Consider the following 24,292-nt stretch of genomic DNA (forward strand, 5'->3'; position numbering starts at 1 on the left):
GATACTTCAATTAATACTTGGTGACAATTTCATAAAATTTTTCCCAAAAATCGATTTTTTACGATTTTTCAAAGACTTTTCCGATTTAATCTTTCTGTTTTGACTAATAATCGGTGTAACTTTTTTTTGCTTAATTTTTTAGCCACAAATATTGCAGCCCTTAACAGAGGGTGCTAAAGACTTGGCGTGCGCAGCACCCCTCCTTTTCACCTGTCGGGGCGCACCTACCATCGCGTCGGTCCGAAGGGGTGGGTGGTTGAAGTGGCGCCACCATCACAGTCCGAGACTACACATCGCACCGACAACAAAGACATATTCAACCCTCCCCGGTGTGTGTGTAGGTCGCTTTTTAACACACCACCACTTAACACACACAACACAACACCATTTGATTCGATTGATTGATTGATTCGAGGAAGAGTGTTTCGTATTTTTTGGTTCTCTCGGTTCTTGCTGCTTTTTTGATATATACAAGTATTATTGAGTAGTGATTCGAGTAATTGGGGGTGTGGAATAGTAATTGAGTGTTTTTGCCGAAAAGGAGCTTGCTTGGGAGTGAAATTGTGTTAAGGTTTGGGATAAAATTGGGTAAAAAGTATATATTTTTATGTATATATGTATATAGAGAGGTGGCAGAAAGAGACAGGCGCGTGCATAATATAGAAAACACCTGAGAAGCCCACCAGAGCTCCCCACCTGCAGTCGGTGCGCGAGTCTACTCGACGACGAGACTCTGGGTTGAGTCAGTTGTGGTGTAACTTTGGCAAGAGGTGGAAGTCTGCGTGAAAATTTTCTGCCCAACGAGAAAAAAGAATTAACTCAGCTACTTAAATTCTTTCGGAGCAGTTTTTGATTGCAAATCGAATGTGTGAAAGTGAAGTGGTGGTTCTTTAATAAAGAGAGAGGGTGTGAGGCGGTGGATTTTACAAATAAAATCTCGGGACGATTTACCGTGAACCGTGGAGGCCGCTGCCGGCGTCCCGAAAAGAGGAAGGCACCCTTTGGGCGACCTGTCACCTCCGGAAGGGTCTACGCCCCCACAACTAAAGAGACCACGTCTCAATAACAACCCCCAAGAAATCGGCAATCACAACAACAACAACAACAACACCCAAGAGGTACCCACCACCACCACCACGATCCACTCCGAGCAACGAAGACACCAGGAAATGGAAGCACCCCTTGCAGTAGCCCTCAGCCAAAGCATGGATTCGGTCAACACAAGTACAGGAGAAGAAGAGGTGAGTGAATTTAATTTAGACAAGTTTCGTGCTAAAAATCCATCACCAGGATGAAAAAACGTACAAATTTTGCATCTTGTAATGGATTAAGCCTCCTAGGTGTTAATTTGACAAAGGAAAGATTTCCCAAGTTGGGTCAATATCGCAAATTGAAGCTAAAAGGGTGTATTTTAAGATGGGGTTGAAAAAAAATAGGGTTTGATGATATATTTTTGGAGAAAAAAATTATTTTGATAAAAAATGCTAAAAAAATTTCCGAAAATTACGCCACATTTAATTTTTTTTGTAATGATACGTGATATATCTCAAATTGAAGCTGAAAGAGTGTATTTTAAGATGGGATTAAAAAAAAATAGGGTTTGATGATATATTTTTGGAGAAAAAAATTATTTTGATAAAAAATGCTTTAAAAAATTCCGAAAATTTAATAAAAATATAAAAAATCGTATTAAATTCAATTTTATGAATAAAGATACGAAATATATCTCAAATTGAAGCTGAAAGAGTCTAGTTTAAGATGTAATCAAAATAATATGGGGTTTGATGATATAGTTTTGGAGAAAAAAATTTTTTAATAAAAAATATTATAATTGCGATTTATCAATGATAAAAGAATTTCAAAAAATCATGCCGCATTTAATTTTTTTTGTAATGATACGTGATATATCTCAAATTAAAGCTAAAAGAGTACGTTTTAAGATAAAATTAAAAAAAAATAGGGTTTGATGATATATTTTTGGAGGAAAAGATCCCCGAAGAAATTATTTCAAAATTGAGCTATCTCAAAATTTAATAAAAATATAAAAAATCGTATTAAATTCAATTTTATGAATAAAGATACGAAATATATCTCAAATTGAAGCTGAAAGAGTCTAGTTTAAGATGTAATTAAAAAAATATAGGGTTTGATGATATAGTTTTGGAGAAAAAAATTTTTTAATAAAAAATGCTATAATTGCGATTTATCAATGATAAAAGAATTTCAAGAAACCATGTTTCATTTAATTTTTTTTGTAATGATACGTGATATATCTCAAATTAAAGCTAAAAGAGTACGTTTTAAAATAAAATTTAAAAAAATAGGGTTTGATGATATATTTTTGGAGAAAAAGATCCCCGAAGAAATTATTTCAAAATTGAGCCATCTCAAAATTTAATAAAAATAAAAAAATCGCAATAAATTCAATTTTATGAATAAAGATACGAAATATATCTCAAATTGAAGCTGAAAGAGTCTAGTTTAAGATGTAATCAAAATAATATGGGGTTTGATGATATAGTTTTGGAGAAAAAAATTTTTTAATAAAAAATGCTATTATTGCGATTTATCAATGATAAAAGAATTTCAAAAAATCATGCCGCATTAAATTTTTTTTGTAATGATACGAAATATATCTCAAATTAAAGCTAAAAGAGTACCTTTTAAGATAAAATTTAAAAAAAATAGGGTTTGATGATATATTTTTGGAGAAAAAGATCCCCGAAGAAATTATTTCAAAATTGAGCTATCTCAAAATTTAATAAAAATATAAAAAATCGCCTTAAATTCAATTTTATGAATAAAGATACGAAATATATCTCAAATTGAAGCTGAAAGAATCTAGATTAAGATGTAATCAAAATAATATGGGGTTGGATGATATAGTTTTGGAGAAAAAAATTTTTTAATCAAAAATGCTATAATTGCGATTTATCAATGATAAAAGAATTTCAAAAAATCATGCCGCATTTAATTTTTTTTTGTAATGATACGTGATATATCTCAAATTAAAGCTAAAAGAGTACGTTTTAAGATAAAATTAAAAAAAAATAGGGTTTGATGATATATTTTTGGAGGAAAAGATCCCCGAAGAAATTATTTCAAAATTGAGCTATCTCAAAATTTAATAAAAATATAAAAAATCGCAATAAATTCAATTTTATGAATAAAGAAACGAAATATATCTCAAATTGAAGCTGAAAGAGTCTAGTTTAAGATGTAATCAAAATAATATGGGGTTTGATGATATAGTTTTGGAGAAAAAAATTTTTTAATAAAAAATGCTATAATTGCGATTTATCAATGATAAAAGAATTTCAAAAAATCATGTTTCATTTAATTTTTTTTGTAATGATACGAAATATATCTCAAATGAAAGCTAAAAGAGTATATTTTAAGATAAAATTAAAAAGAAATAGGGTTTGATGATATATTTTTGGAGAAAAAGATCCCCCAAGAAATTATTTCAAAATTGCGCTATCTCAAAATTTAACAAAAATATAAAAAATCGCCTTAAATTCAATTTTATGAATAAAGACACGAAATATATCTCAAATTGAAGCTGAAAGAGTCTAGTTTAAGATGTAATCAAAATAACATGGGGTTTGATGATATAGTTTTGGAGAAAAAAATTTTTTAATAAAAAGTGCTATAATTGCGATTTATCAACGATAAAAGAATTTCAAGAAATCATACCGCATTTAATTTTTTTTGTAATGATACGAAATATATCCCTAATTAAAGCTAAAAGGGTACATTTTAAGATAAAATTAAAAAAAAATAGGGTTTGATGATATATTTTTGGAGAAAAAGATCCCCGAAGAAATTATTTCAAAATTGAGCTATCTTAAAATTTAATAAAAATATAAAAAATCACAATAAATTCAATTTTATGAATAAAGATACGAAATATATCTCAAATTGAAGCTGAAAGAGTCTAGTTTAAGATGTAATCAAAAAATATGGGGTTTGATGATATAGTTTTGGAGAAAAAAAATTTTTAATAAAAAATGCCAAAATTGCGATTTATCAATGATAAAAGAATTTCAAAAAATCATGCCGCATTTAATTTTTTTTGTAATGATACGTGATATATCTCAAATTAAAGCTAAAAGAGTACATTTTAAGATAAAATTAAAAAAGAATAAAGTTTGATGATATATTTTTGGAGAAAAAAATTATTTCAAAGTTGGGAAAATTCGAATTTTGCAAAAATTAAAGAATTTTGAAAACAAATCTTGATTTTTAATTTTCTTAGTTGAGATGCATAGTGTATCTGAAATCTTGATCAAATTTGCTTCAAAATGTTTCGTATTTCATGGTGATATCTCAATTAGTTCTTGAGATATGATTTTTTTAATTTTCATCTATTCCGGAATTATCAACATTTAAGTTTGAATTAAAAAAATCATAACAACAAAATTTATGGGAATTAAGAAATAATTTTTTCTACACTAAATCTTGATTAAATTTGCTTCAAAATGCTTCTTATTTCATGATTTTATCTCAATTAGTTTTTGAGATACGATTTTTTTCGTTTCAACCAGCATCAAAAATCACAAAAATATTAATTAATTTGTTTGATTCAAAAAATCGTTACAACCAGATCAATACGACTTAAGAATTTAGCTTGAACACACTAAATCTTGAACAAATTTGCTTTAAAGTGCTTCTTATTTCATGGCGTTTGAATGTAGAGAAATATTCAAAAATATGAAAATTGGAAAAATATGTAGTTAGACAAGTTGCTAATGGAAGAAAAAATGGTAATCAAAGTATAATAGAGCAAAAGTTTTAGAACAAAAGTTGTAGCAAATTTTACTCTTAACACATTACTTTCTAACAGTTTTGCTCTCAGATGCATCAATGTGGAGAAATACTCAAAAATATGAAAATTGGAAAAATTCGTAGTTACATAAATTACTAATGGAAAAAAAATGGTAATCAAAGTATGATACAGCAAAAGTTTTAGAACAAAAGTTGTAGCAAATTTTACTCTTAACACATTACTCTGTAACAACTTTGCTCTCAGATGCATCAATGTGGAGAAATATTCAAAAATATGAAAATTGGAAAAATTGGAAATTTCACAATTGGTTAATAGAAAAAAAAAAATAATCAGAGTATGATACAGAAAAACTTTTAGAACAAAAGTTGTAGCAAATTTTACTCTTAACACATTGCTTTCTAACAGTTTTGCTCTCAGATGTATCAACGTAGAGAAATATTCAAAAATATATAATTTCTTGTATGTGGAGGTTTTCTTTTATTATTTTATTATAAAATCATTACACCATCTCCTCCTTTAACTATTTATTTCTAAATCATTAGAAACGACGTTTCGGGGCTATTCCCATCATCAGGTTTAATAATTTTTGTCATCAAAAACGTTTTTCAATATTATCATTGATCGTCTTTTAATTTCTACCCATCTCATCAGACGTGATGTGTAAGCGTGATGATTATGCGTGAAATTATTAAACCTGATGATGGGAATAGTCCCGAAACGTCGTTTGTAATGATTTAGAAATAAATAGTTAAAGGAGGGAATGGGGTAATGATTTTATAATAAAATATTAAAAAATATGAAAATTGGAAAAATTTGAAATTTCACAATTGGTTAGTGGAAAAAAACGGTAATCTGAGCATGATACTGAAAAACTTTTAGATCAAAAGTTGTAGCAAATTTTATCCTTTACACATTACTTTCTAACATTGTTGTTGTTAGATGCATCAATGTTGAGAAAAATTCAAAAATTTGAAAATTGGAAAAATTTGTAGTTACACAAGTTGCTAATGAAAAAAAAATGGTAATTAAAGTATGATACAGAAAACTTTTTAGAACAAAAATTGTAGCAAATTTTACTCTTAACACATTGCTTTCTAACAGTTCTGCTCTCAGATGTATCAATGTTGAGAAATATTCAAAAATATAAAAATTGGAAAAATTTGAAATTTCACAATTGGTTAATGAAAAAAAAAAATAATCCGAGCATGATACAGAAAAATTTTTAGATCAAAAGTTGTAGCAAATTTTATTCTTAACACATTGCTTTCTAACAGTTTTGCTCTCAGATGCATCCATGGAGAGAAATACTCAAAAATATGAAAATTGGTAAAATTTGGAATTATACAAATTGCTAATGGAAAAGAAAACGGTAATCCGAGTATGATACAGAAAAATTTTTAGATCAAAAGTTGTAGCAAATTTTATTCTTAACACATTACTTTCTAACACTTTTGTTGTCAGATGCATCAATATTGAGAAAAATTAAAAAAATTGAAAATTGGAAAAATTTGAAATTTTACAATTGGGTAATAAAAAAAAAATAATCCGAGCATGATACAGAAAAACTTTTAGATCAAAAGTTATAACAAATTTTATTCTTTACACATTACTTCCTAACACTTTTGTTGTCAGATGTATCAATGTGGAGAAATATTCAAAAATATGAAAATTTGAATAATTCGGAGTTACATAAGTTGCTAATGGAAAAAAAATTGTAATCAAAGTATGATACAGAATAACTTTTGGAGCAAAAGTTGTAGTAAATTTTACCCTTTACATATTGCTTTCTAACAGTTTTGCTCTTAGATGCATCAATGTTGAGAATTATTCAAAAATATGAAAATTGCAAAAATTTTAAATTTCACAATTGGGTAATGGAAAAAAATAATAATCCGAGTATGATATAGAAAAACTTTTAGAATAAAAGTTGTAGTAAATTTTAGCCTTAACACATTACTATTTAACACTTTTGTTGTCAGACATCAATGTTGAGAAATATTCAAAAATATGAAAATTGGAAAAATTTGAAATTTCACAATTGGTTAATGAAAAAAAAAAAAAAATCTGAGAATGATATAGAAAAACTTTTAGAATAAAAATGGTACCAAATTTTATTCTTAACATATTGCTTTCTAACAGTTTTGCTCTCAGATGTATCAATGTGGAAAAATATTCAAAAATTTGAAAATTGGAAAAATTTGAAATTTCACAATGGGTTAATGGAAAAAAAATAATCCGAGCATGATACAGAAAAACTTTTAGAATAAAAATTGTAGCAAATTTTACTCTTAACACATTGCTTTCTAACACTTTTGTTGTCAGATGTATCAATGTGGAGAAATATTCAAAAATATGAAAATTGGAAAAATTTGAAATTTCACAATTGATTAATGAAAAAAAAATAATCAGAGGATGATACAGACAAACTTTTAGAATAAAAGTTGTAGCAAATTTTACTCTTAACACATTGCTTTCTAACAGTTTTACTCTCAGATGTATCAATGTGGAGAAATATTCAAAAATATGAAAATTGGAAAAATTTGGAGTTACATAAGGTGCTAATGGAAAAAAAAATAGTAATCAAAGTATGATACAGAAAAACTTTTGGAGCAAAAATTGTAGCAAATTTTACCCTTTATACATTGCTTTCTAACAGTTTTGCTCTTAGATGCATCAATGTGGAGAAAAATTCAAAAATGTGAAAATTGCAAAAATTTTAAATTTTACAATTGGGTAATGGAAAAAAAAAGTAATGCGAGCATGATACAGAAAAACTTTTAGAATAAAAGTTGTAGCAAATTTTAGCCTTAACACATTACTATTTAACACTTTTGTTGTCAGATGGATCAATGTTGAGTAATATTCAAAAATATGAAAATTTTAAAAATTCGGAGTTACATAAGTTGTTAATGGAAAAAAAATGGTAATCAAAGTATGATACAGAAAAACTTTTAGATCAAAAGTTGTAGCAAATTTTATCCTTTACACATTACTTTCTAACACTTTTGTTGTCAGATGCATCAATGTTGAGAAATATTTAAAAATATTAAAGTTGGAAAAATTTGAAATTTCACAATTGATTAATGAAAAAAAAAAATAATCAGAGGATGATACAGAAAAACTTTTAGAATAAAAGTTGTAGCAAATTTTACTCTTAACACATTGCTTTCTAACAGTTTTACTCTCAGATGTATCAATGTGGAGAAATATTCAAAAATATGAAAATTGGAAAAATTCGGAGTTACATAAGGTGCTAATGGAAAAAAAAATAGTAATCAAAGTATGATACAGAAAAACTTTTGGAGCAAAAGTTGTAGCAAATTTTATCCTTTATACATTGCTTTCTAACAGTTTTGCTCTTAGATGCATCAATGTGGAGAAAAATTCAAAAATGTGATAATTGCAAAAATTTTAAATTTTACAATTGGGTAATGGAAAAAAAAAGTAATGCGAGCATGATACAGAAAAACTTTTAGAATAAAAGTTGTGGCAAATTTTCGCCTTAACACATTACTATTTAACACTTTTGTTGTTAGATGCATCAATGTTGAGAAATATTCAAAAATATGAAAATTGGAAAAATTCGAAATTTTACAATTGGATAATGGAAAAAAAAAGTAATGCGAGCATGATACAGAAAAACTTTTCGATCAAAAGTTGTAGCAAATTTTACTCTTAACACATTACTTTCTAACAGTTTTGCTCTCAGATGCATCAATGTTGAGAAAAATTCAAAAATTCGAAAATTGTAAAATTTGAAATTTTACAATTGGGTAATGGAAAAAAAAAGTAATGCGAGCATGATACAGAAAAACTTTTAGAATAAAAGTTGTAGCAAATTTGAGCCTTAACACATTACTATTTAACACTTTTGTTGTCAGATGCATCAATGTTGGGAAATATTAAAAAATATGAAAATTGCAAAAATTTTAAATTTCACAATTGGTTAATAAAAAAAAAGATAATCCGAGCATGATACAGAAAAACTTTTATAATAAAAGTTGTACCAAATTTTATTCTTAACAATATTGCTCTCTTACTCTTACTCTTATTTTTGCTCTTAGATGCATCAATGTAGAGAAATATTCAAAAATTTGAAAACTCGAAATTTCACAACTCATTAAACAATCTTAATCGCCCGCTCAAAATCGATATTTTAAACCTCCAAAAATAAAAACCGTTTTAGAAACCATTCCAAAAGCACTAATATCATAGTCACACTTCATTTTTTAATTAATAAATTCATTCCAACTCTTTTACCACCGTCCAAATTCTCCATCTCGCTCGAAAATTCCTCCTTTTCCTTCTTGCTAACCGATGGCGGAAGTAATTTGAAATCTTGTTAGAACCGGTAAAGGAACGCGAACAAAGGAACGATCGACTCCATTTCCTTTCTCTTTCTCCCTTTCGTTATGCCACAATATATCCGTCTTGTTTTATCGTCATTCTTCTTTCCCCCTAAGTTTCGCTTCGTTTCTTCTTGGCCTAAAAAGCTTACAGGTGGGCTTCTATTTTTTTCTTTTTATTGTTTATTACAAGACACAAATCATAACACTTATAGCTCTCGCGGTTTATTTTATTTTAAAACAATAACATTTTTTTAACGCTTTGATTTGACTTGTTTATTAGAACTTTTATATTGATTGATTTTGGATGATTTGTTTCAAATTTATGGCAAGTTTACCATCCATGTGACATTCGCAGCTGTTCCAAATGGGTTTCGCTAAATAGTTTCGGGTTGTTGAGGAATTAATTTAATATATCGGACGCACTGCGTAAATTTAGCGAATTTGGCCTAGAAACAACTCACTCTCTACATCTCTACATTTACAAGATATAAACCTAAATGACGAAATTAAATCGTCATTTGAAGAAGTCTTTGTTGTATTCGAGTTCTTGTACGAAGAGAGGAAATTGATAATAACCCGGAAGTAGCAGGAAACGGTAACGGTAACTCGTTACGAAATGAAACGGGAAAATGTAAGAGTAAGACTGTTACTGGTGCTGTTAAATTATTACGAACGCGCGCAAGAACTTCCTTTTATATGCTCCTACTAACTCCGAAACGTGCCTATGGCACAGACACATGTGTGTCGTGTATAAATTAAATAGTAAAAGGCGGTTCCTTTTTCGCATTCGAGATATAGAAGGAGTTATCGAACCGAAATGAGTTGTTTGAAATTTTTAGAACTAAAGTTGTAGCAAATTTTATTCTTACCAATATTGCTCTCTTGTATTTTTGCTCTCGGATGCGTCAATTTTGAGAAAAATGCGGAAATATGAAAATTTAAAGAATTCGTTGTTTTACTAGTAATTAATGATAGCATTTGGGAATCGGAGCATGTTACAAAAAAACTTTTGAAACAAAAGTTGTGGCAAATCTTATGCTTAACAATATTGCTCTCTTGCATTTTTGCTCTTAGACACGTCAATATCGAGATAAGTACGAAATATCAAAATTTGATGAATTTGTTGCTCTTAAACTATTAAAGGTAACATTCGGGAATCGGAGCAAGTTACAAAAAAACTTTTATAATAAAAATTGTTGCTAATTGTATTGTTAATAATATTGCTCTCTTGCACTTTTGCTCTTAAATACGTCAATATCGAGATATATACGAAAATATAAAAATTTGTTACTCTTTCAAGTTATTAAAGGTAACACTTGTAAATCGGAGCATGCTATAAGAAAACTTTTATAACAAAAATTGTTGCAAATTTTATTGTTATCAATATTGCTCTCTTGCACTTTTGCTCTTAGATACGTCAATATCGAAATAGGTATGAGAATATCAAAATTTGATGAATTTGTTGCTCTCAAGTTATTAAAGGTAACATTCGGGAATCCGAGTATGGTATAAAAAAACTTTTATAACAAAAATGGTTGCAAATTTTATTGTTAACAATATTGCTCTCTTGCTCTTTTGCTCTTAGATACGTCAATATCGAGATATATCCGAAAATATAAAAATTTGTTACTCTTTCAAGATACTAAAGGTAACAGTTGAGAATCGGAGCATGCTATAAGAAAACTTTTATAACAAAAATTGTTACAAATTTCATTGATAACAATATTGCTTCCTTGCACTTTTGCTCTTAGATACGTCAATATTGAAAAAAATGCGAAAATATGAAAATTTGAACAATTCGTTTTTGCTAGCAATCAATGGTAGTATTCGGGAATCGGAGCATGTTACAAAAAAACTTTTAAAACAAAAGTTGTAGCAAAGTTTATTCTTAACAATATTGCTCTCTTGCACTTTTGCTCTTAGATACGTCAATATCGAGATAGGTACGAAAATATAAAAATTTTACGAATTTATTGCTCTTTCAAGTTATTAAAGGTAACATTCGGCAATCAGAGCAAGTTACAAAAGAACCTTTAAAACAAAAGTTGTAGCAAATTTATTGTTAACAATATTGCTCTGTTGCACTTTTGCTCTTAGATGCGTCAATATCGAGTTAGGTACGAAAATATCAAAATTTGATGAATTTGTTGCTCTTTCAAATTATTACAGGTAACATTCGGGAATTGGAGCAAATTACAAAAAAACTTTTAGAACAAAAGTTCTAGCAAATTTTATTGTTAACATTATTGCTCTCTTGCATTGTTGCTCTTAGATACGTCAATATCGAGATAGGTACGAAAATATCAAAATTTGATGAATTTGTTGTTCTCAAGTTATTAAAGGTAACATTCGGGAGTCGGAGCAAGTTACAAAAAAACTTTTAGAACAAAAGTTGTGTTAAATTTTATTGCTAACAATATTGTTCTCTTGCACTTTTGCTTTTAGATACGTCAATATCGAGATAGATACCAAAATATGAAAATTTGATAAATTTGTTGCTCTTTCAAGCTATTAAAGGTAACACTTGGGAATCGGAGCATGGTATAAGAAAACTTTTATAACAAAAATTGTTGCAAATTTTATTGTTAACAATATTGCTCTCTTGCATTTTTGCTCTTAGATACGTCAATATCGAGATAGATACCAAAATATGAAAATTTGATAAATTTGTTGCTCTTTCAAGCTATTAAAGGTAACACTTGGGAATCGGAGCATGCTATAAGAAAACTTTTATAACAAAAATTGTTGCAAATTTTATTGTTAACAATATTGCTCTCTTGCATTTTTCCTCTTAGATACGTCAATATCGAGATAGATACGAAAATATCAAAATTTGATGAATTTGTTGCTGTTTCAAGATATTAAAGGTAACATTTGGGAATCGGAGCAAGTTACAAAAAAACTTTTAGAACAAAAGTTGTGGCAAATTTTATGCTTAACAATATTACTCTCTTACACTTTTGCTCTCAGATGTATAGATATGGAGAAAAATAAGATAATATGGTAATTTGATAGATTTCGCTATTTTGCAAGTAATGGTAACACTGGGGAATCGCAGCATGTTACAAAAAAACTTTTAAAACAAAAGTTGTAGCAAATTTTATTCTTACCAATATTGCTCTCTTATACTTTTGCTCTCAGATGCGTCAATATTGAGAGAAATATAAAATATAAGTACGAAGGTTTTCACGGTCGGTGTTAATTAAACTAAAACTAGAACTAACACTAGACCTAGAACTAGAACTTTTCGGGTTAAGCCGTGCGTTTTTTGAAAAAAATTTTTGACGTTTCGAATGTCATGTTGCAACCTTTTTCAGAAACAAGTTCTCGAAGTGAAAAGTCAAAAAAGTATATAAAATTTAAAAGATGATATCTCAAAAAGTAATTGAGATATAACCATGAGATATGAAGCATTTTGAAACAAATTTAATCAACATTTAGTGTAGAAAAAATTATTTCTTAATTCCCATAACTCCCATTGTTGTGATTTTTTAAATTCAACGTCGAATGTTGAAAATTACGCAATACCTCAATTTAAAAAAAATCACCAAAAATCGAATATTTAAGATATCGCAACGCAATTTTCAAAAATTATAGAGTCAAGTGTCACCTTTTCAATGAATCAAACCAATTTTGAAAATATCTTTTAGTTTTTGAGATAAAAATTTTTGTCGTTTTTCATTTTTTAGAGGAAAAATTAGTTGGGTTATTTTCAAAAAATCGTATAAAATCGAATTTTTAATGAATCAAAACGAAATTATCACCACTTTTACCCAAAATCATAACCTTTTAAACGAAAAAGACCGTTTTTGAAAATATCTTTTAGTTTTTGAGATAAAAATTTTTAATCGCAACGATGTCGTTTTCAAAGTAGTTGATGGTAACACTCGAATATCGGAGCATGTTACAAAAAAACTTTTAGAACAAAATTTGTAGCAAATTTTATACTTAGCAATATTGCTCTCTTGTACTTTTGCTCTTAGATGCATAGATATTGAGAAAAATACGAAATTATGTTAATTTGATGAATTTCGTTGTTTTCAAAGTAGTTCATGGTAACATTTGGATATCAGAGTATGTTACGAAAAAACTTTTAGAACAAAAGTTGTAGCAAATTTTATATTTAGTAATATTGCTCTCTTGTACTTTTGCTCTCAGATGCATAGATATTGAGAAAAGTATGAAATTATAAGAATTTGATAAATTTCGTTGTTTTATTAGATGTTATGGTCACACTTGGTAATTGAAGCGTCTTACAAAAAAAATTTTAGAACAATAGTTGTAGCAAATTTTATACTTAGCAATATTGCTCTCTTGTACTTTTGCTCTCATATACATAGATATTGAGAAAAATTCTAAATTATGATAATTTCATAAATTTCGTTGTTTTCAAAGTAGTTCATGGTAACATTTGGATGTCGGAGTATGTTACAAAAAAACTTTTAGAACAAAAGTTGTTGCAAATTTTGTTCTTAGTAATATTGCTCTCTTCTACTTTTGCTATTAGATGCATAGATATTGAGAAAAATACGAAAATATGATAATTTGATGAATTTCGTTGTTTTCAAAGTAGTTCATGGTAACATTTGGATATCGGAGTATGTTACAAAAAAACTTTTAGAACAATAGTTGTAGCAAATTTTATACTTAGCAATATTGCTCTCTTGTCCTTTTGCTCTCATATACATAGATATTGAGAAAAATTCTAAATTATGATAATATCATAAATTTCGTTGTTTTCAAAGTAGTACATGGTAGCATTTGGATATCGGAGCATGTTACAAAAAAACTTTTAGAACAAAAGTTGTAGCAAATTTTATACTTAGCAATATTGCTCTCTTATACTTTTGCTCTTAAATGCATAGATATTGAGAAAAATACGAAATTATGAAAATTTGATGAATTTCGTTGTTTTACTAGATAGTATGGTCACACTTGGGAATTGAAGCGTCTTACAAAAAAACTTTTAGAACAAAAGTTGTAGCAAATTTTATACTTAGCAATATTGCTCTCTTGTACTTTTGCTCTCATATACATAGATATTGAGAAAAATTCTAAATTATGATAATTTCATAAATTTCGTTGTTTTCAAAGTAGTTCATGGTAACATTTGGATGTCGGAGTATGTTACAAAAAAACTTTTAGAACAAAAGTTGTTGCAAATTTTATTCTTAGCAATATTGCTCTCTTCTACTTTTGCTCTCAGATGCATAGATATTGAGAAAAGTATGAAATTATGAGAATTTGATGAATTTCGTTGTTTTACTGGATAGTATGGTCACACTTGGGAATTGAAGCGTTTTATAAAAAAACTTTTAGAACAATAGTTGTAGCAAATTTTATACTTAGCAATATTGCTCTCTTGTACTTTTGCTGTCACATACATAGATATTGATAAAAATACGAAATTATGAAAATTTGATGAATTTCGTTGTTTTGCTAGATAGTATGGTCACACTTGGGAATCGAAGCGTCTTACAAAAAAACTTTTAAAACAGTAGTTGTAGCAAATTTTATTCTTAGCAATATTGCTCTCTTATACTTTTGCTCTTAAATGCATATATATTGATTAAAATACGAAATTATGAAAATTTGATGAATTTCGTTGTTTTACTAGATAGTATGGTCACACTTGGGAATTGAAGCGTCTTACAAAAAAACTTTTAGAGCAATATTGCTCTCTTCTACTTTTGCTCTCAGATGCGTCAATATCGAGAAAAATGCGAAAATATAAAAATTAGACAAATTCGAAGTTTTTTATAATAATAATATATAATTTTTTATAAATATTACGATAGATAATTAAGAAACGTTCAAAATGAGTCCAAACTCGATACATCTAAGTATTATAACCTCCAAGATATCATTATGTGTATAAAATCAAGATGGCCGAAAACAAAACACTAATTATTTGTGTCATTTATACCTTTAAAAGTGAATTTTATGATAAATATGGGTCACGATACATCAAATTAGGTTAAAATTTTCTGGGCTTTACGAATATCGTATTAATAATGCCATTTTTTTTAAATTTGTTAATGATTATTTCAAAAAAATAATTTTTTTTTAAATTTAACGTTAACTAACAATTGGTACGCCTCCGCTTAATTACAACGAACGACTTAATTGCAAAAATTCAGTTCCCACACGCACAGCGAGGTTACATTGCCGTATTAGTCAGCTAACATATGGGCCACTGTATAGTAGAAAAACATATGTCAAGGACACTATTTAGTAATAACCGAGTCTCCATCAAAAAAGTAAACAAATAATAAAAATAAACCCTTTAAATTTATCACGGTTCAGATTTTAAACTAGGTTTGATTTAAAAACGACCCTCGTGCTCACCACGGGTTAGACGCTTTCAAGGGTTATTATTGTTTTGGATCTCCCCTCGAGAAAAAAATGATTGACATGCCAATTAGTACGATCAATGCTCAAAAACACATTCGAGAGAAGAACGATTTTAATTTTTAATTTGCTCCTATTATGTATAGAAAGTGGTTTTAATCATTTTCTCCAAAAATGGGACGTTTTGTAATCGCTTCTTATTTGAACTGGGTTGTTGTTGTAGTTGTTGTTTGTTGGGCAATTAAAAAAAAGGCGATTTGCGGTGTGTTTATGTGTGCGCGATGCATCCGTACGCAAAGAGTTATTTTTAAACAAGTTGCGTTATGAGAATATGAAATAACTGCGCTTCCTACACTTGTTGGCTTAATTTCGTATACATCAAAGATGGATTAAAAATGTTGGGAATACTAAAACTAGATTAAATTTGCTTTCAAACGCTTCTTATATCATCGAGATACCCCAAACAGTTTTTGAGATACGATATCTTTCATTTGTGTTAATGCATCAAAATTTGTTAATCGTGCAGGGTTGAATTCAAAAAATCATAACTCCAACATTTTTAAAATCGAAGAATTAAGCTTCGATTTACTTAATATTAATTAAATTAGCTTTGAGATGCTTCTTATTTCATCGCGATATCTCAATTCGTTTATGAGATATGATTAGTTAGATAATTTTATTAGAGTCAAAAACAGTTAATTTCCAAAAAATCATAACTTTTTTATTTATGATAGTGAAGAAGCGATTTATGGCTCAAATTGAAGCTGAAGATGTCTTCTTTCGAAATCCGTATGTTGTTTAAAACTTTTATATAAAAAAATTTTGAGAAAACAGCATAATTTTATTAAATTAAAAAATAGTTAATTTTCAAAAAATCATAACTTTTTCATTTATGATAACGAAGAAGCGATTTATGGCTCAAATTGAAGCTGAAGATGTCTTTTATCGAAATCTGTGTTTTTTAAAAATTTTATATAAAAAAATTTTGAGAAAAAAGCTTTTTTAGATAATTTTATTAAAATAGTAAATTTTCAAAAAATCATAACTTTTTTATTTATGATAATGAAGAAGCGATTTATGGCTCAAATTGAAGCTGAAGATGTCTTCTTTCGAAATCTGTGCGTTGTTTAAAAGGTTTATATAAAAAAATTTTGAGAAAAAAGCTTTTTTAGATAATTTAATTAAAATAGTTAATTTTCAAAAAATCATAACTTTTTTATTTATGATAACGTAGAAGCGATTTATGGCTCAAATTGAAGCTGAAGATGTCTTCTTTCGAAATCTGTACGTTGTTTAAAAATTTTATATAAAAAAATTTTGAGAAAAATGCTTTATTAGATAATTTTATTTAAATAGTTAATTTTCAAAAAATCATAACTTTTTTATTTATGATAATGAAGAAGCGATTTATGACTCAAATTGAAGCTGAAGATGTCTTCTTTCGAAATCTGTGCGTTATTTAAAAATTTTATATAAAAAAATTTTGAGAAAAAAGCTATTTTAGATAATTTTGTTAAAATAGTTAATTTTCAGAAAATCATAACTTTTTTATTTATGATAATGAAGAAGCGATTTATGGCTCAAATTGAAGCTGAAGATGTCTTCTTTCGAAATCTGTATGTTGTTTAATAATTTTATATAAAAAAATTTTGAAAAAAAAGCTTTTTTAGATAATTTTATTAAAATAGTTAATTTTAAAAAAATCATAACTTTTTTATATATGATAACGAAGAAGCGATTTATGGCTCAAATTGAAGCTGAAGATGTTTGCTTTCGAAATCTGTACGTTGTTTAAAAATTTTATATAAAAAAATTTTGAGAAAAAAGCTTTTTTAGATAATTTTATTAAAATAGTTAATTTTCAAAAAATCATAACTTTTTTATTTATGATAACGAAGAAGCGAATTATGGCTCAAATTGAAGCTGAAGGTGTCTTCTTTCGAAATCTGTATGTTGTTTAAAAATTTTATATAAAAAAATTTTGAGAATAACGCTTTTTTAGATGATTTTATTAAAATAGTTAATTTTCAAAAAATCATAACTTTTTTATTTATGATAATGAGGAAGCGATTTATGGCTCAAATTGAAGCTGAAGATGTCTTCTTTCGAAATCTGTGCGTTGTTTAAAAATTTTATATAAAAAAATTTTGAGAAAAAACCATTTTTAGATAATCTTATTAAAATAGTTAATTTTCAAAAAATCATAACTTTTTTATTTATGATAACGAAGAAGCGATTTATGGCTCAAATTGAAGCTGAAGATGTCTTCTTTCGAAATATGTGCGTTGTTTAAAAATTTTATATAAAAAAATTTTGAGAAAAAAGCTTTTTTAGATAATTTTATTAAAATAGTTAATCTTAAAAAAATCATAACTTTTTTATTTATGATAACGAAGAAGCGATTTATGGCTCAAATTGAAGCTGAAGATGTTTTCTTTCGAAATCTGTACGTTGTTTAAAAATTTTATATAAAAAAATTTTGAGAAAAACACTTTTTTAGATAATTTTATTAAAATAGGTAATTTTAAAAAAATCATAACTTTTTTATTTATGATAACGAAGAAGCGCTTTATGACTCAAATTGAAGCTGAAGATGTCTTCTTTCGAAACCTGTGTGTTGTTTAAAAATTTTGTATATAAAAATTTTGAGAAAAAAGCTTTTTTATATAATTTTATTAAAATAGTTAATTTTCAAAAAATCATGACTTTTTTATTTATGATAATGAAGAAACGATTTATGGCTTAAATTGAAGCTGAAGATGTCTTCTTTCGAAATCTGTGCGTTGTTTAAAAATTTTATATAAAAAAATTTTGAGAAAAAAGCTATTTTAGATAATTTTGTTAAAACAGTTAATTTTCAAAAAATCATAACTTTTTTATTTATGATAATGAAGAAGCGATTTATGGCTCAAATTGAAGCTGAAGATGTCTTCTTTCGAAACCTGTGTGTTGTTTAAAAATTTTATATATAAAAATTTTGAGAAAAAAGCTTTTTTATATAATTTTATTAAAATAGTTAATTTTCAAAAAATCATGACTTTTTTATTTATGATAATGAAGAAGCGATTTATGGCTTAAATTGAAGCTGAAGATGTCTTCTTTCGAAATCTGTGCGTTGTTTAAAAATTTTATATAAAAAAATTTTGAGAAAAAAGCTATTTTAGAGAATTTTGTTAAAATAGTTAATTTTCAGAAAATCATAACTTTTTTATTTATGATAATGAAGAAGCGATTTATGGCTCAAATTGAAGCTGAAGATGTCTTCTTTCGAAATCTGTATGTTGTTTAATAATTTTATATAAAAAAATTTTGAAAAAAAAGCTTTTTTAGATAATTTTATTAAAATAGTTAATTTTAAAAAAATCATAACTTTTTATTTATGATAACGAAGAAGCGATTTATGGCTCAAATTGAAGCTGAAGATGTTTTCTTTCGAAATCTGTACGTTGTTTAAAAATTTTATATAAAAATATTTTGAGAAAAAAACTTTTTTAGATAATTTTATTAAAATAGGTAATTTTATAAAAATCATAACTTTTTTATTTATGATAACGAAGAAGCGCTTTATGGCTCAAATTGAAGCTGAAGATGTCTTCGTTCGAAACCTGTGTGTTGTTTAAAAATGTTATATATAAAAATTTTGAGAAAAAAGCTTTTTTATATAATTTTATTAAAATAGTTAATTTTTAAAAAATCATAACTTTTTTATTTATGATAATGAAGAAGCGATTTATGGCTCAAATTGAAGCTGAAGATGTCTTCTTTCGAAATCTGTATGTTGTTTAAAAATTTTATATAAAAAAATTTTGAGAAAAGCGCTTTTTTAGATGATTTTATTAAAATAGTTAATTTTCAAAAAATCATAACTTTTTTATTTATGATAATGAAGAAGCGATTTATGGCTCAAATTGAAGATGAAGATGTCTTCTTTCGAAATCTGTATGTTGTTTAATAATTTAATACAAAAAAATTTGGAGAAAAAGCTTTTTTAGATAATTTTATTAAAATAGTTAATTTTAAAAAAATCATAACTTTTTTATTTATGATAACGAAGAAGCGATTTATGGCTCAAATTGAAGCTGAAGATGTTTTCTTTCGAAATCTATATGTTGTTTAAAAATTTTATATAAAAAAATTTTGAGAATAATGCTTTTTTAGATAATTTTATTAAAATAATAAATTTTCAAAAAATCATAACTTTTTTATTTATGATGATGAAGAAGCGATTTATGGCTCAAATTGAAGCTGAAGATGTTTTCTTTCGAAATCTGTATGTTCTTTAAAAATTTTATATAAAAAAATTTTGAGAAAAAAGCTTTTTTAGATAATTTTATTAAAATAGTTAATTTTCAAAAAATCATAACTTTTTTATTTATCATAACTAAGAAGCGATTTATGGCTCAAATTGAAGCTGAAGATGTCTTCTTTCGAAATCTGTATGTTGTTTAAAAATTTTAAATAAAAAAAATTTGAGAAAAGCGCTTTTTTAGATGATTTTATTAAAATAGTTAATTTTCAAAAAATCATAACTTGTTTATTTATGATAATGAAGAAGCGATTTATGGCTCAAATTGAAGCTGAAGATGTCTTCTTTCGAAATCTGTGCGTTGTTTAAAAATTTTATATAAAAAAATTTTGAGAAAAAAGTTTTATTAGATAATTTTATTAAAATAGTTAATTTTCAAAAAATCATAACTTTTTTATTTATGATAATGAAGAAGCGATTTATGGCTCAAATTGAAGCTGAAGATGCCTTCTTTCGAAATCTGTGTGTTGTTTAAAAATTTTATATGAAAAAGTTTTGAGAAACTACTTCTCAAATTGCTCAAATTGTAGCTGAAGAATAACGGTAGGTAGCACTGGAGAATCGGAGCATTTTATAAAAAAACTTTTAAAACAAAAGTTGTAGCAAATTTTATTCTTAACAATATAGCTCTCTTTCATTTTTGCTCTCAAATGCGTCAAAATCGAGAAAAATACGAAAATATAAGAATTGGATGAATTTGTTGCATTTATCGCATTATGGTAAAATTTGGGGAACGGAGCATATTACAAAAAAACTTTTGAAACAAAAGTTATAGCAAATTTTATTCTTAACAATATCGCTCCCTTTCATTTTTGCTCCCAGATGCGTCAATATCAATATAAATTTGTTGCATTCATCATTCTTTTTTCTACTCCCAAAATCAATTTCCTCGGAGAGAATTTTAATTTAATTTCACACACGACCGGCGTATATAGACGTGTTTAGAACGTTTGTAATCGCGACTTCTAATTAAACCAACATTTTGATTATTCCCACACACATACATCTATATTTAGAGAGAGAGGGCGAGATGCGTCCGGATTGCGAGGTTTGTTTAAAATTCAAATTGAATCAAATCAAATTAAATTTGTTTCGGGCATTATATCGGCGCGGCTTAAAAGTTTTTCGGATCAAAGGAATAGTCTCTCACGAAATCGTTTACCCTCTCATTTCGGAGTTTACCGAAACGGTTTCGTCGAATGAATAAAGTTTTAGAAGTCGATTTCTGTTTTTATTTAGTTGTTTTAATTAAAAAATTTTTTTATTTCATTAAATTCGTTTCGTTGTGGAAAGGAAAATTGGAAAGTGAGAAGTTATGTGTACTTAAGTAGGAAATGCATCAGAAATCGACCGTGTTACTTAAATTGGCGATGTTAGAAAGCGAAAAATTTATTATAAATCTAATAAAAAAGATAAATTCATCTCAAATTTAATCCTAACCGAACTAATAATAATAACTTAGTTCTCACATATCGCTTATTTTCCTTTTTGTTCAACTTTAAACAATCAGCATAAACACGAACGAACTGGAAATGATGTAATCGAATGACTCAGAGTGTTCTTTTCAAGCCACGTTTTCCGTTTTGACTCTACTTATGTTAGATTTAGTAGAGCGAAAAGGTTCAAATTTCTCTGCACATAACACCGGAATACCTGGCGGTTTTGAGATTAAATTAATAACTGCTTAGTAACTAACAGTAATCGATTCGATAGGATTATAAGAAACGATCTCTAACGAGAATAAGTCAATTTCACCGTTTGTTAAGGGAAAGCGTGGTTTCTTGAGCGCCTTTTTTTCCTTCTCTTTAGAATGCTCTAGATTTCGTGGTAATGCTGGAGAACGAGCCGACTTTTTGCTTTATTTGAATCGACTTTGTAATAAATGAAAGTGATTTTTAATATTTTGATTGCGACATTTTTATCAAAAAACGTATCGAAATCTGAAATGAAATTTTCGTATTTTTCTCGATATTAACGCATCTGAGAGCAAAAATGAAAGAGAGCAATATTGTTAAGAATAAAATTTGCAACAATTTTTGTTTTAACAGTTTTTTTGTAATATGCTCCGTTTCCAAAATTTTACCATTATGCGATAAATGCAACAAATTCATCCAATTTTCATATTGTCGCATTTTTCTCGATTTTGACGCATCTGAGAGTAAAAATGAAAGAGAGCTATATTGTTAAGAATAAAATTTGCTATAACTTTTGTTTCAAAAGTTTTTTTGTAATGTGCTTCGTTTCCCAAATGCTACTATTATGCAATAAATGCAACAAATTTATCCAATTCTCATATTTTCGCATTTTTCTCGATTTTGACGCATCTGAGAGTAAAGATGAAAGAGAGCTATATTGTTAAGAATAAAATTTGCTATAACTTTTGTTTCAAAAGTTTCTTTGTAATGTGCTCCGTTTCCCAAATGCTACTATTATGCGATAAATGCAACAAATTCATCCAATTTTCATATTTTCGCATTTTTCTCGATTTTGACGCATCTGAGAGTAAAAATGAAAGAGAGCTATTTTGTTAAGAATGAAATTTGCTACAATTTTTGTTTCAACAGTTTTTTTGTAATATGCTCCGTTTCCAAAATTCTACCATTATGCGATAAATGCAACAAATTCATCCAATTTTCATATTGTCGCATTTTTCTCGATGTTGACGCATGTGAGAGTAAAAATGAAAGAGAGCTATTTTGTTAAGAATGAAATTTGCTATAACTTTTGTTTCAAAAGTTTTTATGTAATATGCTCCATTTCCCAAATTTTACCATAATGCAATAAATGCAATAAATTCATCCAATTTTCATATTTTCGTATTTTTCTCGATTTTGATGCATCTGGGAGCAAAAACGAAAGAAAGCAATATTGTTAAGAACAAAATTTGCTACAACTTTTGTTCTAAAAGTTTTTATGTAATATGCTCCATTTCCCAAATTTTACCATAATGCAATAAATGCAATAAATTCATCCAATTTTCATATTTTCGTATTTTTCTCGATTTTGATGCATCTGGGAGCAAAAACGAAAGAAAGCAATATTGTTAAGAACAAAATTTGCTACAACTTTTGTTCTAAAAGTTTTTTTATAATATGCTCCGATTTTTAAATGTTACCATTAGAAGAAATTCATAAAATTTTTGAATTTTCGTATTTTTCTCAATATTGACGCATCTGAGAGCAAATATATAAGAAAGCAATATTGTTAATAACAAAATTTGCAGCAACTTTTGTTGTAAAAGTTTTTTGATAACATGCTTCAATTCCCGAATGTTACCATTAGCTAATAGTAAAACAAAAGATTCATCAAATTTTTAAATTTTCGTATTTTTCTCAATGTTGACGCATCTGAGAGCAAAAATATAAGAGAGCAATATTGTTAATAACAAAATTTGCAACAACTTTTGTTCTAAAAATTTTTTGATAACATGCTCCGATTTCCAAATGTTACCATTAGCTAATAGCAAAACAAGAAAATTCATAAATTTTTTAAATTTTCGTATTTTTCTCAATATTGACGCATCTGAGAGCAAATATATAAGAAAGCAATATTGTTAATAACAACATTTACAGCAACTTTTGTTGTAAAAGTTTTTTGATAACATGCTTCAATTCCCGAATGTTATCATTAGCTAATAGTAAAACAAAAGATTCATCAAATTTTTAAATTTTCGTATTTTTCTCAATGTTGACGCATCTGAGAGCAAAAATATAAGAGAGCAATATTGTTAATAACAAAATTTGCAACAACTTTTGTTCTAAAAATTTTTTGATAACATGCTCCGATTTCCAAATGTTACCATTAGCTAATAGCAAAACAAGAAAATTCATAAATTTTTTAAATTTTCGTATTTTTCTCAATATTGACGCATCTGAGAGCAAATATATAAGAAAGCAATATTGTTAATAACAACATTTACAGCAACTTTTGTTGTAAAAGTTTTTTGATAACATGCTTCAATTCCCGAATGTTATCATTAGCTAATAGTAAAACAAAAGATTCATCAAATTTTTAAATTTTCGTATTTTTCTCAATGTTGACGCATCTGAGAGCAAAAATATAAGAGAGCAATATTGTTAATAACAAAATTTGCAACAACTTTTGTTCTAAAAATTTTTTGATAACATGCTCCGATTTCCAAATGTTACCATTAGCTAATAGCAAAACAAGAAAATTCATCAATTTTTTAAATTTTCGTATTTTTCTCAATATTGACGCATCTGAGAGCAAATATATAAGAAAGCAATATTGTTAATAACAAAATTTGCAACAATTTTTGTTATAAAAGTTTTTTTGTAACATGCTTCGATTCCCGAATATTACCATTAGCTGATAACAAAACAAGGAAATTCATCAAATTTTTAAATTTTTGTACTTTTCTCAATATTGACGCATCTCAGAGCAAATATACAAGAGAGCAATATTGTTAAGAATAAAATTTGTTACAACTTTTGTTCTAAAAATTTTTTGGTAACATACTCCGATTTCCAAATGTTA

General features: G+C 27.2%; 1 protein-coding gene across 2 annotated transcripts in view; it reads left to right on the forward strand.

Moving 5' to 3' along the window:
• Positions 1-282: 282 nt before the first annotated feature.
• Positions 283-24,292, forward strand: part of LOC111421602 (couch potato) — a 162,966-nt gene continuing 138,956 nt past the window's right edge. For both annotated transcript variants that reach the window (XM_071199343.1, XM_071199344.1), the window contains exon 1: positions 283-1,241. In XM_071199343.1, coding sequence (XP_071055444.1) covers positions 1,170-1,241 — 72 coding nt within the window. In that variant the 5' untranslated portion in view covers positions 283-1,169. The remainder of the gene's footprint in view (positions 1,242-24,292) is intronic.

The sequence above is a fragment of the Onthophagus taurus genome, chromosome 10 (genome assembly GCF_036711975.1).
Source record: "Onthophagus taurus isolate NC chromosome 10, IU_Otau_3.0, whole genome shotgun sequence".
NCBI lineage: Eukaryota > Metazoa > Arthropoda > Insecta > Coleoptera > Scarabaeidae > Onthophagus > Onthophagus taurus.